This window comes from Palaemon carinicauda, chromosome 35 (genome assembly GCF_036898095.1).
Source record: "Palaemon carinicauda isolate YSFRI2023 chromosome 35, ASM3689809v2, whole genome shotgun sequence".
Taxonomy (NCBI): Eukaryota; Metazoa; Arthropoda; class Malacostraca; order Decapoda; family Palaemonidae; genus Palaemon; species Palaemon carinicauda.
The window spans coordinates 77,665,486-77,682,985 of NC_090759.1; the positions used below are offsets into that span (position 1 = coordinate 77,665,486).

Below are 17,500 nucleotides of genomic sequence, written 5' to 3' on the forward strand. Positions count from 1 at the left end.
ATTACCGCCATTTCTAATTGGATTATTTATTTATGTCAGTAAACGTAAAAATATTCATATGCTAGGAGAACAATTTCTAATCGGATTATTTATTTATGTTAGCAAACGTAAAAATATTCATATGCTAGGAGAACATAGGGTTATTAAGGTGCTAAGCAAACTCCATGTGATATGAAAATAATGTTACTGTTTGTAGAATGATTTATTGTTAATTCGTTCTCATCATTTATTTATTTCCTAGTTTCCTTTCCTCACTGGGCTATTTTTCCCTGTTGGAGCCTTTGGGCTTATAGCATCTTGCTTTTCCAACTAGGGTTGTAGCTTGGCTAATGATAATAATAATAATAATAATAATAATAATAATATCATTATTATTATTAATCGCTAAGCTACAACCCTAGTTGGAAAAGCAAGATGCTATAAGCCCAGGGGCCCCAAGAGGGAAAATTGCCGAGTGAGGAAAGGAAACAAGGGAAAATTGAATATTTTAAGAACAATAACAACATTAAAATAAATATTTCCTATATAAACTATAAACACTTTAACAAAACAAGAGGAAGAGAAATTAGATAGAATAGTGTGCCCGAGTGTACCCTCAAGCAAGATAAGGTGTATAATAATATACACCTAAGGAACAGACTGATCACGAATGGAAAAGGTAAACAGATAAATGGTAAATTTAGTCATATCAAGATTAATGTAACTTATAAAATTTCTGGCTTAACATTTCTAATGATAGAAATAAAGAACAAAATTCACACGAAACATGAACTGTGACGTCAATGAAAACGAGACTTTTACAATTTTAATTGTTTCTTAAATTTTCTTTTATCAAATATCCCATAAATTATATTTGGAAAAATACAAGTAGGCCCATAAAGTAAAGTATAGACAACACTTTGATAACTCTCAAGTTTATCGAGTGATCGATAAGAAAAAATAGGAAAAATACATCAAAGTATGTGATTTATATACCATTTTCGTAACAAGAACGCCACTATAAATTTCTCATAAACTTTCATATGAAAAATCTCTCTATATTAACCAGAATATGTAAGATATTGACACTTCTAGAAAGATTTCCGATTATTGTAACGCGGTGAAGTAGATTACAGTGTTGCTTCTCATTTTCTTATGGTATTCTCATATATTATTCAATGACCTGGTTGAATTATGTTAAATTCGTACTCATGACATCGTCAAGTCTTCGAAAAGAGAGTTCTAGTTTCGTACTGAAGTTTGCTTGTTCATTTGGTATAGAATTATAGCTATATGGCCCAGTGCTTTAACCAGAGGTTGGGAAACAAGATGGAAGAAAATAAGTATGAATGGATGTTAAGTGGAAAATTATCAAGTGGGTGAAGTCATGGATCGAAGAAACGCTACTAAGACCATTTTAGGAGTGCATACAGTGTAGCCTACCTCCCACGGTAGCCTACCTTGCATGGCAACCTACCTCGTATGCTAGCTTACCTTGTATGGTAGCTTACCTTACATGGTAACCTACCTTGCATGATAGCCTACCTACATACTGTAGTAGCCTACCTACATAGTAGCCTACCTCACATGGTAGCATACCTTGCATGATAGCATACCTCGCACGATAGCCTACCTTGCACGGTAGCCTACCTTGCATGGTAGTCTACCTTGCATGGTAGTCTACCTCACACGGTAGCTTACCTTGCATGATAGTCTACCTACATAGTAGCCTACCTCACATGGTAGCTTACCTTGTATAGTAGCCAACCTTGCATGGTAGCCTACCTTGCATGGTAGCATACCTTGCATGATAGCCTACCTTGCATGGTAGCCTACCTTGCATGGTAGTCTACCTCGCACGGTAGCCTACCTTGCATGGTAGCCTACCTCGCACGGTAGTCTACGTTGTATGGTAGCCTACTAAATTAACACCTCGAAGTCACTTTACATTCAAATCAGTGTGTAAAAAGACATGACAGCGAATGCAATTTCCAATCTTAAAATAATTTTTTTTAACCAAAATGGATAAAAGTCTGAAAGTCACACAGTAACAAGGTGATCCTCATAAAATATCGACTGTATTGATAAGCTCAGAGAAGATGCTAAAATTTCTCTTGTGAAAGGGCAGTTAATATCGGTTAATACTTGTCGACTATAAGAATGCTTGTATAGATCGGTCTATGTATTATGGTATATCGGCATTTTCTATCTGCTATATTTATCGCGCTTATAAACACTTAATAAATATCAACTGTGAAAAAAGATAACAGGACAATGTTCTTTAGTTACGCGAGAACAAATCTTGCTGTCTTCCATCACTTAATAAATATCAATTGCGAAAAAAATAAGAGGACAATGTTCTTTAGTTACGCGAGAACAAATCTTGCTGTCTTCCATCTTCCTGGAAATATACAAAATTGTAAAGAAAAAAAAAGAAAAAAACAGTCACGTAGATGCGTGCTTTTTTGACATCCCCTCATCTAATTTACATCGCTTCAATCTGACATCAATATAGAAATATATTAGCTAATTTTCGCAGAGTTTGAAGTCAAGATGTAAAAAGTTTGTAAAAAGCGTGTTCGCATGATATCGTCAGAACAAGGACACTCCAAAATCAAAACATTGTTCCCTAGTCTTGCGTAATGCCATAGCCTCTGTACCATGGTCTTCCACTATCTTGGGTTAGAGTTCTCTTGCTTGAGGGTACACTTGGGCACATTGTTTTATCTAATTTCTCTTCCTTATTTGTTAAGTTTTTATAGTATAGATATGAAAGATTTATTTTAATATTGTTACTATTCTTGAAATATTTTATTTTAATTGTTAATTACTTCTCTTGTAGTTTCCTTATTTCCTTTCCTCACTGGGCTATTTTCCTGGTGGAGCCCTCGGGCTTATAGCATCCTATTTTTCCAACTAGGGTTGTAGCTTAGCAAGTAATAATAATAATAATAATAATAATAATAATAATAATATTCTATTTTAATTGTTAATTACTTCTCTTGTAGTTGTCTTATTTCCTTTCCTCAATGGGCTATTTTCCCTGTTGGAGCCCTCGGGCTTATAGCATCCAATTTTTCCAACTGGGATTGTAGCTTACCAATTAATAATAATAATAATGATAATAATAATAATAATAATAATAATAATAATAATAATAATAATAATGTCCTCACAGTTCGTTAAAATTCTGAGACTCGTATTATAGGTATTAGGATGGAATCTTGGATGAACAGACAGGAATGATGAACAGACAGGGGTGAGTGAACAGACAGGAATGATGAACAGACAGGAATGATGAACAGACAGGGGTGAGTGAACAGACAGGAATGATGAACAGACAGGAATGATGAACAGACAGGGGTGAGTGAACAGACAGGAATGATGAACAGACAGGAATGATGAACAGACAGGGGTGAGTGAACGGAGCAGATGAATTATAAAGTTCCGTAACCTTCTCTGACATTTCGTCCAGACTTCTGGGTTAATCTAATTCTGTCGGGGACTTTGAATCTATTTTCTTCTTTAACTTCTCGTTTCTGGATTCGAAGCTAACCAATTATTTATTAACCCAATCTGCTTCCCTGTGTTCCCCTGTACTGGCCCATTGCCGCTCAAACCGTACTCCCGAGGACTGTTGTAAGTTTAATCAGATAACCCTCACTTTAGTATTATTAACTAGGCACCTTCGTTCCGCATACTTTTATTAAGATCAGTAGGGAGAAATACTGACCTTGTTTAGGTCGATGGCAAGTCCAAATGGGGAGTAAATTGTCCTTAGACTATTACCGTTACACATAAAATAATTCTGTGGATAATCTTTGTATTTTGGCTATAGAGACATCATTATTGTAATTATGGTTTTTAGCTTTATAATAATAATAGTATTAATAATAATAATAATAATAATAATCACCATCATCATCATCATCATAATAATAATGATAATAAAAATAATGATAATAATAAACATAATCATCATCATCAGAAGAAGTAAGACTGAAAATGCTGTAGAGTCATTACTGAGCCTAAAGAAAAATTACTAGTCATACTTTGTACGTCCTTGGTCTCAATACCTCATAATTTGTTTTCTCGATCTGATATGTAAAATCCGGAAAAGTATTGCCCTGTCTAGTGGGCCTTGAGCGTATGTACTGTATACATGAGTAAAGAATGTAGACATGGTCAAAGACACATAACTACATTCCGTGCTGAAAGATATTTTGATCTTTTAAGTATCAATTTCTTTAAGTTTTTCTTGTTTCAGCTTTTATTTCTTTGGACATGTTCTTTAGGCCGTCGGTGTGAGGTAGAATATTTAGTTCTGACGGTACACCAATTTAACTTTTATACAAGTGGCGTATGAAATGCGTACACAGAACAAATGATAGACGCTCTTGTAAATAATTAATTAAAGGGGCCTTATATAAACGTGTACATACATACATACATACACACATATATATATATATATATATATATATATATATATATATATATATATATATATATATATATATATATGTGTGTGTGTGTGTGTGTGTGTGTGTGTGTGTGTGTGTGTCCAATTTAACTACTATATAACAGTGGCGTATGAAATGCTCATGCTCCCATAGAACAAGAGATTGACGCTCTTGCAAATAGTTAATTAAAGGGGCCTTATATCAACGTGTACATACACACAGACACAATACACACACACACACACACACATATATATATATATATATATATATATATATATATATATATATATATATATATATATGTGTGTGTGTGTGTGTGTGCGTGCGAGCGTGTACACATGTACACATATATCCCTACATCTACAACATCTACATTTCTCCTAAGACCACCACCAACCCCTTCCCACCTCTCTGCCTTTAACCTATGACTGACCCAGTACTAAGAATCGAACGTCGTGAAGTTCCAGTTGTTGTGGAAACGCGGTTTGTGTAGACATTCCAGGTAGCTTCGCTCTCTCCGTTGAGAATACTTGATTCCAGGGTCCGCTACTTCGTCAGTGTGATTGGGGCTGTTGGTGAGGCAAGTGTTTCGGCAATCTTGTACCGGAGCGTTTGTTTACATTGAGAATGTTCTTTAAGTTTAAGGAACACATGGAAAAGACGACTATTGAAGTTTAATTAAACATTCATTTTAAGAAAATTAGGTGAGAATATTTCGATATGTACCGCAAAATATGAAAATTTATAGATATATACTTGTTTAAGCGTCCAACTAGTGGAGTATTCATTATACTAACAAGAAGTGTGATGTCATATTAGCTGCTATTACTAACGATTTATGAAAATTAGGTGAGAATATTTCGCTAAGTACCGCAAAATATGAAAATTTGTAACTATATACTTGCTTAAGCGTCCAACTAGTAGAGTATTCATTATACTAACAAGAAGTGTGATGTCATATTAGCTGCTATTACTAACGATTATTTCATATTGAAAATGTAAATAAATTATTTACGATGAAACCACAAACCGGTGGTCTGAATGTGACATTAAATTCGGCTTGATTGAACCTTTCTGGCGACGTAAAGGTCAACCACGTGGTGAAATTCTAGCACCGATTGGCACTCAACATTCCGTGAAAATATCGAGTTAATCGAAGCAGATGTGAAATGATCTGACACTTTTGTGAAAACTCATAATGGATCTGAAAATCAAGAACTCGAAAGGTTTAGTGTTTAGTATATGTGATTTAATCTTTCATATAGTTGATAATTTTAGTAGACTATGATAGAGATGCAGATAGTTTCTCAATTAACGGCATTAAACCACCAGAGAGAGGAGGTAAGTAAAAGCCTTAAGCCTTTTTAACATACATGCATATAACAAAGGCACTTCTCCTAATTTTGGGGGGTAGCCGACATCAACAAATGAAACAAAACAAAAAAGGGGACCTCTACTCTCTACGTTCCTTCAGCCTAACCAGGGACTCAACCGAGTTCAGCTGGTACTGCTAGGGTGCCACAGCCCAACCTCCCACATTATCCACCACAGATGAAGCTTCATACTGCTGCCTTTTTAAAGTTTACCATATTTGGTAATTGTTGAGAGAATTTAATAAAAAGCTAGAATGATTGTCTTGTGCTAAGCCAGCAGTATAGCATAGCAAGAAAATGGTCTAATCTTAAGCAGATACCAAAAATGATGTACACGATAATAGCCCTCCTGGACCAATTTAATATTTTGTTCTTAGCCTCTGTACCATGGTCTTCCACTGTCTTGGGGTAGAATTCTCTTGCTTCAGAGTACACTCGGGTAAGCTGTTCTGTCTTGTTTCTCTTCTTCTTGTTTTGTTAAGGATTTTAAAGTTTATATAGGAGATATTTATTTCAATGCTGTTACTCTTCTTAAAACTTTTATTTTTCCTGGTTTCCTTTCCTCACTGGGCTATTTTCCCTGTTGGAGCCCCTGGGCTTATAGCACCATGCTTATCCAACTAGGGTTGTAGCTTAGCAAGTTATAATATAATGTAATAATAATACCCCTTTTTGGGGGATAGGGGAAGGTTGTATGGGTGATCTGGCAAGATTATAATCTTTTAAAAATCACGGACCATGGTTGCGGTTTTTGGAAATTGTCACTCATTGTTAAGTTCAGATACATTTGGGTGTATTTCTACTGATTCTATACATTGTTAATAGGGGATGTATGGGTGGGGCTGGGTGGGTGGGTGGGTGGGTGGGTGGGTGGGGGTGGGGTGGGGTGGCTAGTCGTTGATCCAGATAAGTAGGTGCTCCCTAGGTTAGGATAGTGAATATTAAAATCCGATATTTCTCTCTCTGTAATACTGAAGTGTACATTGTTGCAGTGGCTAGTTATTCCTCGAAGAACCATTCAGAGAGAATATCTAGTTGCCAAAGGTTTGGGAGAGGATATATAAGTGATGATTTTCCTCCACCTGAAGTTAGAAGTTTATTTTAGCTTGAATATTTCTTTTATAAGAATCCAAACTAACATGTACAGACAGAAACAAGAGGCAAATTTGAATGTGTAGTAGTTTATTAAAAGATTGTGGTTTAGAAAAATTGTCACTTTTTGTAAAGTTGAGATACTTTCGGGTATATTTCTACTGATTTCTATACATTGTTAAAAGGGGATGTACTTGTGGGGAAGAAGTTCGTTCAGCCAGATGAGACATTGATCCTTAAGTTAGGATAGTGAATTAAGTTCAGGTATTTCTCTGTAATACTGAAGTGCACAGTGACAGTGGCTAGCCGCTATGTATTCCTCGAAGAACCATGTAGAGAGAATATCTAGTTGCCAAAGGTTAGGGAGAGGATATATAAGTGATGTTTTTCCTCCACCTGAAGTTAGAAGTTTATTTGAGCTTGAATATTTATTTATAAGAATCCAAACTAACAAGTACAGATTGTAACGAGAGTTAAATTTGAATGTATAGTCGTTTATCAAAAGTTAGTTTAGTTTAATCATATTGTAATAATGGTGATAAAGGGTGTAATTCACGTCTTGGGAAATAGGAAGAGGGAAGATCTAGAACTATAAAAGGAACAGTTAAGGAACGAGAGGAAATGATTATGCAATATAAAAAAGATCGAAGTATGTGACGTACTTGGAATACGAGTGTGGCGCTGATCATGTTTACCTTCATGTCTGGAATCATTCTATGATAATAATGATTATAATGCGGACTATAACTCCTAACTTTTTGAGTTATTAAAAGTTTATTAATTGATATGAGCATTAGAGAAAATTAGAATGTACGTTAGGAAATGTGAGTTTAAATTTTGATATTCATAACCTTACATTTATTATTTTTTATAATAAGAGAGATTATTCGAGTGCCATATGTGGATGAGATCATAGTGAGGGGTAGATGAAGATGGTATGGGCATGCTCTTCGAACCCCTCCCCCCCGAGAGATCAGTTCACCAAACTTTCAGCAGGGCTACACAAGGCACTAGAAGAGTTGGAAGACCATGGCCTACATGGCTGAGGACTATGAAGCATGAAGTAGGTAGTAAGAATTGGATAAGCATTGAATTAAAAGCTCAAGATAGAGACGACTGGCATATATAACCGAGGCCCTTTGCATCAATGGGCGTGGGAGGAGATGATGATGATGATAATATTTACAGTATAATAGGGATTAAAAAAGTAAGCTTTCTTTAAATGGAGAAATTAACAATTATAAAATCAACAGTTTGATATATCTATCAATTTAAAAACTGATTTATTATACGCAAGTTGATTTTTTTATAAATATATCTTTAGCTCAAATTTCTAGCATACCTTCGAAGCACGATTACTTTATGTCAGTTTCCAAATTCCTTTCTTAAATTACACACTACCTTTAATACTGCATTCCTTTAGACTTTGTTCAGGAATAAAAGTGACATGATAAATTTGGATACGCGTGACATGACTCACTTTACCCATGTTCCAGATTTTTTTTTTTTCGCTGTTCGACCTCTTAACTTTAATTCATGGTGCAACAGATGTGTTTTCCCGCTGAATGGTCTCTCTGTCCCCAACGCCGGGTTAAATAGTACGATTTTGCTAATAGATTTTTAAGATAAGTTTTACTTGTGAGTGAAGAATCTTCCCTATATAATAAAGAGTAAGTTTTAGTGTCTGAAAATTATATATATATGTATATATATATATACATATTTTATATATATATATATATATATATAATATATATATATATAATATATATATATATATATATATATACAGTATATATATATATATATATATTATATGTATTTATTTCATATATATACATATATACACACATATATATATATGTATATATATATATATATATATGTATATATATATTCCAGCCATGCTGAGCTCTTCTCGTCCCTCGGTTACTCGGGAGAGGAGTAGTCATACCCTGGAAAGAGGGGGCACCCTGATAGTTAGGAAAGGGGGGGGGGGGGGTAGGAAGGGTTTAATCTATGTGTACGTATGTGCATATCCATCTAAACATTTAGCCGTCGTTTTTGACGGGTCGCGTACACTAGTCAAAGAATAAAAGATGAACTTGTGCCATAGTTGAAGGAAACAAATATACTGTAGTGTGAAGATGAATGTCTTATACTTCTGTTACGGTATATTATTATTATTATTATTATTATTATTATTATTATTATTATTAAATGCTGAGCTACAACCCTAGTTGGAAAAGCAGGATGCTACAAGTCCAGGGGCCCCAACAGGGAAAATAGCCCAGTAAGGAAAGGAAACAAAGAAATAAGGAAAAATAAAATATTTTAGGAATACAGTAGTAACAATATTAAAATAAATATTTCCTATTTAAACTATAAACACTTTAACAGAAGAGGAAAAGAAACTAGATAGAAAAGTGTGCCCGAGTGTACCCTCAAGCAAGAGAACTCTAACCCAAGGCAGTGTAAGACCATGGTACAGAGGCTATGGCACTACCCAAGAATAGAGAACAACGGTTTGATTTTGGAGTGTCCTTCTCCTAGAAGAGCTGCTTACCATAGCTAAAGAGTCCATTAATATGGTTTCATTGCGAAGGGATGGCTAGTGCTGTCAGTGTACCTCAAGCAGTGCGCTGTAGGCAGGTCGGGGTTTCCCCACGTCTCACATTCTATATATGTAATCTTTAGTGACCTAAATTATATCAAGGCATTTATTACCTCCGCCAATGAAGTTGGGAGGAGGTTATGTTTTCGCTCCTGTTTGTCTGTTTATTTGTGAACAACTTCCTGGCCACAATTTCACTCATTAAGTATTAAAACTTTCAGGGATTAATTGCTCTTTTGAGAGGTAGAAGTGATTCAATTTTGAAAGTCCTAGGTCGAAGGTCAAGGTCAAGGCTGAAAAAAGGTCTTCACTCATAAAGTATTAAAACTTTCAGGGATAATTGCTATGTTGAGATTTAGAATTAATTCAATTTTGAAAGCCCTAGGTCGAAGGTCAAGGTCAAGGTCGACCGAGTTAACCCTAACCTTCATCCCAAGTTCGCACCTGGTTGTCACACAGACTTCAAATACGCCTACGGTTTAAATTGATTCTGGGAAAGGCAAGCAGCCATGGCGGAGGTCTGCACTCTCAAAGAGCTTTTCTAGTTTAAGAAGTCATTCAGTCCAGCACTAAGCTACAACTCAGTCTTTTACTACTTAATTGATTTCGGTAAAATCAATCGACCTTCGTATATTTGTGCGTGTTGTGTTCTTGAGTACCTCTGAGCATATTGCACTCTGACGTATTCCCGTATACTCCCGTATACTCACCATCTTAAGTTTGCACGTGGCAATTATCTGAATTAAGTTTCTTTGCTGCGTTTGCTGTAATTTATTGATGTATTAATAATTTGATAATCATTTATTTGTGAAATGCTTTAGTTTTTTAGTCATTCCAAATGTAAAAAAGAACCTTGTTCAACTTTCTTTAATATACTATTAAATATTAGTGTACCCGGTAGATAGATATGCACGCACACACTCACATATTTAACCCTTCCCACCCCTCCCCCTTTCCTAACTACAACAAGGCAGTTTCGGGAATTAGTGTGAGATTGTGGCTTCCTAGAGTACATAACTTGCCAGGGTAGATATGCACACACACACTCATATATTTAACCCTTCCCACCTTCTCCCCCTTTCCTAACTACAACAAGGCAGTTTCGGGAATTAGTGTGAGATTGTGGCTTCCTAGAGTACATAACTTGCCAGGGTATGACTATTCCCTCTCCTCCTACCAGGATTACGGGGAGAGACCGAATAGTCAGACGTCTGGTAATACCGCTGAACACGACGGGGAAAAATTATATATATATATATATGTATATATATATATACATATATATATATATATATATATACGTATATATATATATATATATATATGTATATATATATTTATATATATACAGTATATATATATATATATATATACATATACTGTATATATATAAATATATATATATATATATATATATATGTATATATATATACCCAGACGTAGCTCTTTATCATATAGGGGAGATTAGTAAAACCTATACCTAAATGGAATTTCAACAATTGCAAAAACTTTCTATGTAAAGAAAAGGATTTTTTTTTTCAAATTTTTCATGAATTAAATTTAAGGAAAACAAAATAAGTGAATGAGCACCAGCTGACCACAATTCTCTCATACTAAATCTGGTGTACAAATACAACAATGACCTTGCCTTATGTTTAGCGAATCTTTTTTTCTATTTAGCGATTTTTTCCTATATTTAGCCAAAGTAAACCACCATTAAACGCAAGCAATGAATAATTATTAAACTACAATGATTATTAGGCGTCCTCTCATTCTATTCCTAAATATAGAATGGGTGTTCGGATACGTGCTAAAACAACAACGACCTTGCCTTCGGTTTAATGAATATTTTTCTATTTTCAGAGAAAGTGAACCACTATAAAACGTAGGCAACAAATAATTAGTAAACTACAATGACGACAAGACGTCCTCCCGTTGGGTCCCTAAAACTAGAATGGGTGTTCGGATACAACGGCCACACGGCCAGGAACAACGTCAAGACGAACCGAAACGGACACCTTGTTTACTATGTGGCGGGAGTCGGCGTCGTGCACGATGCAGGATTTCGCAGGCAAATGTTTTACACGGGGCACAGCGATGATATAACGAGGTAAGGAAGGACACGAGGTATATTTCAATTTATTTATTTACATAATTATAGTGGATGTATCGACTTAGCTTGAATATTAATGTATGGAACGACCTAACTTAATAAGGAACTTGGTAAGGGTTGGGTGGGACTCTACCGAAATATTACCAGGGCCAGGAACTGTTGCATGGGTTGATTGTTGTAAAGATATCGGCAACGTCGATGATAGTAAGTTACGTGTAATACCTTTATTAATAATTCCATTGTCGTTTGCATGTAATAAGAATGATGGTAGTATGAATTGCCTTTGTAAATACTCTACAGCTTAAATTTCAGTCTGCTATATTCATTATGATTCCAATGTTGGACATTATAATTTCAAAGATTTATTGGAAAAAAATCTCGTTTGGAAAACAGAACACGGAAAGAAAGCTCAACATTATAATTCTAGTATCTCTTACAATATGCAAGTTATCGATATTGTAACGATAGTGTCTTGCGTCAATAGGTTATTATCACATGCAAGAAGATGAACTGAAAGTCTCTCTCTCTCTCTCTCTCTCTCTCTCTCTCTCTCTCTCTCTCCGTTCCTCGACGAGGGGGTTTGTGTAAGCTCATACATAATTTTACATAAAAATAACTCAAATCGAAAACGATGTAGCTAATATCACAGGATACGTGTGAATATTTATGCATGACCTAATTAACAAGACACCTAAAAAAAAAAAAAAAAAACATTACAGATATGTTGACATAAATTAAATGAAATAACTTTCGATGGATTTTAGATAGCAATGTTTGTCTCATTTTATCTGGAAACTTACCGTGAACAACCGCAGCATATAACATTGTTATTAATAAGGTACCTATATATTAGTTCAGTTTATTTTTATCCTTATGTCTTTTAATTCCTGTATTCTATATATTCAAATGATTGTTTACTTATATGCTTTAACCTACTGTAATTCTATGCAATGTCTAAAACGCATCGTAATCTAGCGTTTTGTGTGAACGTTAGCCTGAAATGTTAGGATACGCTAAAATTTCCTTACCGCATCTGATAAATTCTACGGTATAAGAACATAAGATTTCAGTATTACCATTTCCTTACTTTATGTTCTATCGTACAATATTAGGCCACGTGACGCAATGCTACTGTCTCCTCTTGCATTGTTAATGAAGAATCGTTCCAAACGATTTTAAGTGAGTTCATTGCCCCCATAAGTTGCGTAGATACAAGGAACAAATAGTTTACTATAATATTTTTATGTCGATTTCTTCTAAAGACCCAAATAACATTTCTTATTCTTGTTTTTATTGAATCATAACAATATATGTAATACTAAAGGTTTGTCTAGTTATCGTTTAGAAAGTAATGGTTAATTTTCTGTATCAAAAGGATTAATCCTGATAATATAGCAGGCAGTTATTCCTAAATTCTTATAGATTGATTGATTTCAAGCTTTTTTGGTGTCGTGATATGAAACACTATAAACGCTGAACATTCATGTTATAAAATGTTAATTATTTTATAGGTAAATTTCAACAGATGCAAAAATCCAAATTAAAAACGCGAAGTAAATTGGAAAGGAACACGGAAAAAATAGATAATCACATATGTGAAAATACACAATATTACAACGAAAACACTGATAAATAAATATTTAAATAACATACGAAAATACACACTAACCCAAAACGAGAAGAAAATTGAAAAGAAACACGAAGAAAATAATCACATTACATGCGAAAATGCACATTATTACAGCGAAAAGAAACAAGGAAAAATAAATATTCAAATAACATGTGAAAATACACATTAAAAAGCGAGAAGCAGAGGGAAAAGGAACAAAAAATAAATAATCACATAACATGCGAAAATACACATTATTACAGCGAAAATAAACACGGAAAAATAGATAGTAAAATAACGTGTGAAAATACACATTATAAAAACAAGAAGCAGACGGAAAAGAAACAAGGAAAAAAATAATCACATGAAATGAGAAAATACACATTAGGAAAACGAGAAGAAAATTGAAAAGGAACTCGGAAAAAATAATCACATAAAATACGAAAATACACATTAATAAAACGAGAAGCAGAGGGAAAAGAAACACGTAAAAAATAAATAATCACATAACATACGGAAATCCACATTAATAAAACGAGAAGCAGAGGGAAAAGGAACAAGGAAAAGTAAATATTAAAATGAAATGTAAAAATACACATTAAAAAAAACGAGAAGCAGAGGGAAAAGAAACACGGAAAAAATTAAGATTCAAATAACAGTTGATTTCATTTTTTTTTTCATTTTCGTCTTTAAGATTCAAGTAACAGTTGATTTCATTTTTTTTCTCTCCTTTTAACAGTCTAGCAGTGGACAGCAAAGGAGAAATGGTGGCCACAGGACAGGTGGGCAAGGATGCCTACATCACAGTGTGGGACGCCATGACCTGTGACCCCGTGAGCGTTATGCATGACGGTCATGCTGGAAAGGTCTCGACCTTGGCTTTTTCTACTGATGGCGAGGTAAGTATCAAGAAACATTCTCTCTCTCTCTCTCTCTCTCTCTCTCTCTCTCTCTCTCCAAGTGCAAATAGAGTCTCCCTGGATGGACTAAAAATCTTTGAGACATCCAAAATCCTTGTATTTCCTTGTAACTCTCTCTCTCTCTCTCTCTCTCTCTCTCTCTCTCTCTCTCTCTCTTTCCACGCACATACATTCCTTAATTGGGGTTCATAATACTGTGTTCCCCAACACACGTTTACACAATGTGGTACCGATTTTCTTCTTTTAAGATGTCAATTTTTGATATTGGTTGTACACATTCTCTCTCTCTCTCTCTCTCTCTCTCTCTCTCTCTCTCCAAGTGCAAATAGAGTCTCCCTGGATGGACTAAAAATCTTTGAGACATCCAAAATCCTTGTATTTCCTTGTAACTCTCTCTCTCTCTCTCTCTCTCTCTCTCTCTCTCTCTCTCTTTCCACGCACATACATTCCTTAATTGGGGTTCATAATACTGTGTTCCCCAACACACGTTTACACAATGTGGTACCGATTTTCTTCTTTTAAGATGTCAATTTTTGATATTGGTTGTACACATTCTCTCTCTCTCTCTCTCTCTCTCTCTCTCTCTCTCTCTCCAAGGGCAAATAGTCTCCCCTGATGGACTAAAAATCTTTGAGACATCCAAAATCCTTGTAACTCTCTCTCTCTCTCTCTCTCTCTCTCTCTCTCTTTCTCTCTCTCTCTTTATCCAAGGGCAATTAGAGTCTCCCCGGATGGACTAAAAATCTTTGAGACATCCCAAATCCTTGTATTTCCTTGTAACTCTCTCTCTCTCTCTCTCTCTCTCTCTCTCTCTCTCTCTCTCTTTCAACACACACATACATTCCTTAATTGGGGTTCATAATACTGTGTTTCCCAACACACATTTACACAATATGGTACCGATCTTTTTTTCTTTTAAGATGTCAATTTTTGATATGGTTGTACACATTCTCTCTCTCTCTCTCTCTCTCTCTCTCTCTCTCTCTCTCTCCCTAATTCGCTCTACCCAATGGCAGAGTCTCCCCGGGTGGACTAAAAATCTTTGAGACATCCAAAATCCTTGTATTTCCTTGTAACTCTCTCTCTCTCTCTCTCTCTCTCTCTCTCTCTCTCTCTCTCTCTCTCTCTCTCTCTCTCTCTCCATCATTTATCATTTTTTATGTGGCTTTTTTTTTTATCTTTCCATAGTTTTGTCCTGGTAGCGTGGGAACGGGAGTGGGCCTACCTACAAATTTTTGGCGTGTCTGTTTCGTACTAAATCCTGTCTTTCTGTCTGTTTTCAGTATTTAGCGTCCGTTGGAGGGCCCGATAGTAAGCAGGAACTGATGATATGGCAATGGAAGAAAGGAAGAAGAATTGCCAAGAATATGGCCTACTTAGGAAGGGTAATAATTCTTAATCCATTTTATACTGTATGTATGTATAATGTATGTATGAATGATTGAATGAATGTGGTAGGGTAAATATGATATAGGGTAATATTCTTAAATCCATTTTCTACAATGTGTATGTATAATGTATGTGTGAATGAATGTATGTGGTGAGGTAAATGTAATATATATATATATATATATATATGTATATATATATGTATGTATGTATGTATATATATATATATATATATACATACATATATTTATACATATACATTATATATATATACAGTATATATATATATATATATATATATTTATATATATGTATATATATACAGTATATATATATATATATATATATACATACATATATACACACATAGGCTACAACACTTAAGACGTATGAAACTGTCTGAAGGGATATATGATAGTATTTTAGCATTATCTTATTGTTTGTTAAGTCATACCATTTCTTAATATAATTTATGTTGAAAATTAAATATTGTCCTATTCCACTTTAAAAATATATTGAACGTATTTATAAAATCGTACATGTATGATTATTCACTTTCATCTTTTTCGTAATAAACTTTCAAATATTGCGTAATTATATACACAAATGTTTAGTGGTTTTATATCTTCTCTTTTTTATCATATTATACTATGGTTTGATTCTATGTAATTAGTTGATAAATTAACACTGATTATAGTATTCTAATTGTTATTCTTATATATTTTTTTTAACCTCCGCAAACGAATTTGGAAGGTTATGTTTTACCTCCCGTTCGTGTGTTTGTGAACAGCTTCCTGACCACAATTTTAATCGTAGAGTAATGAAACGTTCAGCAATTAACTGTTATGTAAAAATCTAGAGATGATTAAATTTTGGAAGGTCAAGGTCAAGGCCTTGGTCAAGCAAAATGTCCAATTCACGTAAGCAGCTATAAGTTTGGACATCGTTGTCACAGAGACTTCAAACTTTGGTTCATATTTGAGTGTATGAAAATCCACTCCAATTAATATATGTTAAGGTCAAAGTTCAAGGTCAAGCAAAATGTCCAATTCACGTAATCAGCCATAAGTTTGGACATCGTTGTCACAGAGACTTCAAACTTTGGTCCATATTTGAGTGTATGAAAATCCACTCCAATTAATACATGTTACGGTCAAAGATCAAGGTCAAGGTCAAGCAAAAGGTCGAGATATAAGCTGCCGCGGGGGAGGTCTGTGCTCTAATTGGTGCCCCTCTAGTTTATTTTGTTTTCATTGCAGGTGGAAGAGGTGGAATGGGAGCCAGGATCCTCGTCGAAGTTGGTCACCTGTGGAGAGAAACACGTCCGGTTTTGGAAGCTGAGAGGCAACGTTTTACAGGTAAGAAAAACGTTTCACAGGTAAGGAAAACATTTTAAAGGTAAGAAAAACGTTTTACAGGTAGGTAAAACGTTTTTCAGGTAAGGAAAACGTTTTAAAGGTAAGGAAAACGTTTTGCAGGTAAGGAAAACATTTTAAAGGTAAGGGAAACGTTTTATAGGTAAAGAAAACGTTTTAAAGGTAAGGAAAACATTTTACAGGTAAGGAAAACGTTTCACAGGTAAGGAAAACATTTTAAAGGTAAGAAAAACGTTTTACAGGTAGGTAAAACGTTTTTCAGGTAAGGAAAACGTTTTAAAGGTAAGGAAAACGTTTTGCAGGTAAGGAAAACATTTTAAAGGTAAGGGAAACGTTTTATAGGTAAAGAAAACGTTTTAAAGGTAAGGAAAACGTTTTACAGGTAAGGAAAACGTTTTACAGGTAAGGAAAACATTTTAAAGGTAAGGGAAACGTTTTACAGGTAAGGAAAACCTTTTACAGGTAAGGAAACGTTTTAAAGAGGGAAGGAGAACCTTTTTCAGGTAAGGGAAACTTTTTACAGGTAAGGAAAACGTTTTATAGGTAAGGAAAACGTTTTATAGGTTAGG

The 17,500-nt window shown here is 34.6% G+C and overlaps 1 protein-coding gene across 1 annotated transcript in view; it reads left to right on the top strand.

Moving 5' to 3' along the window:
* Positions 1-11,403: 11,403 nt before the first annotated feature.
* LOC137627901 (echinoderm microtubule-associated protein-like 6) overlaps positions 11,404-17,500 on the top strand; it is an 84,985-nt gene continuing 78,888 nt past the window's right edge. The window contains exons 1-4 of the mRNA XM_068359345.1: positions 11,404-11,634; positions 13,986-14,145; positions 15,450-15,551; positions 16,815-16,913. Coding sequence (XP_068215446.1) covers positions 11,438-11,634; positions 13,986-14,145; positions 15,450-15,551; positions 16,815-16,913 — 558 coding nt within the window. The 5' untranslated portion in view covers positions 11,404-11,437. The remainder of the gene's footprint in view (positions 11,635-13,985; positions 14,146-15,449; positions 15,552-16,814; positions 16,914-17,500) is intronic.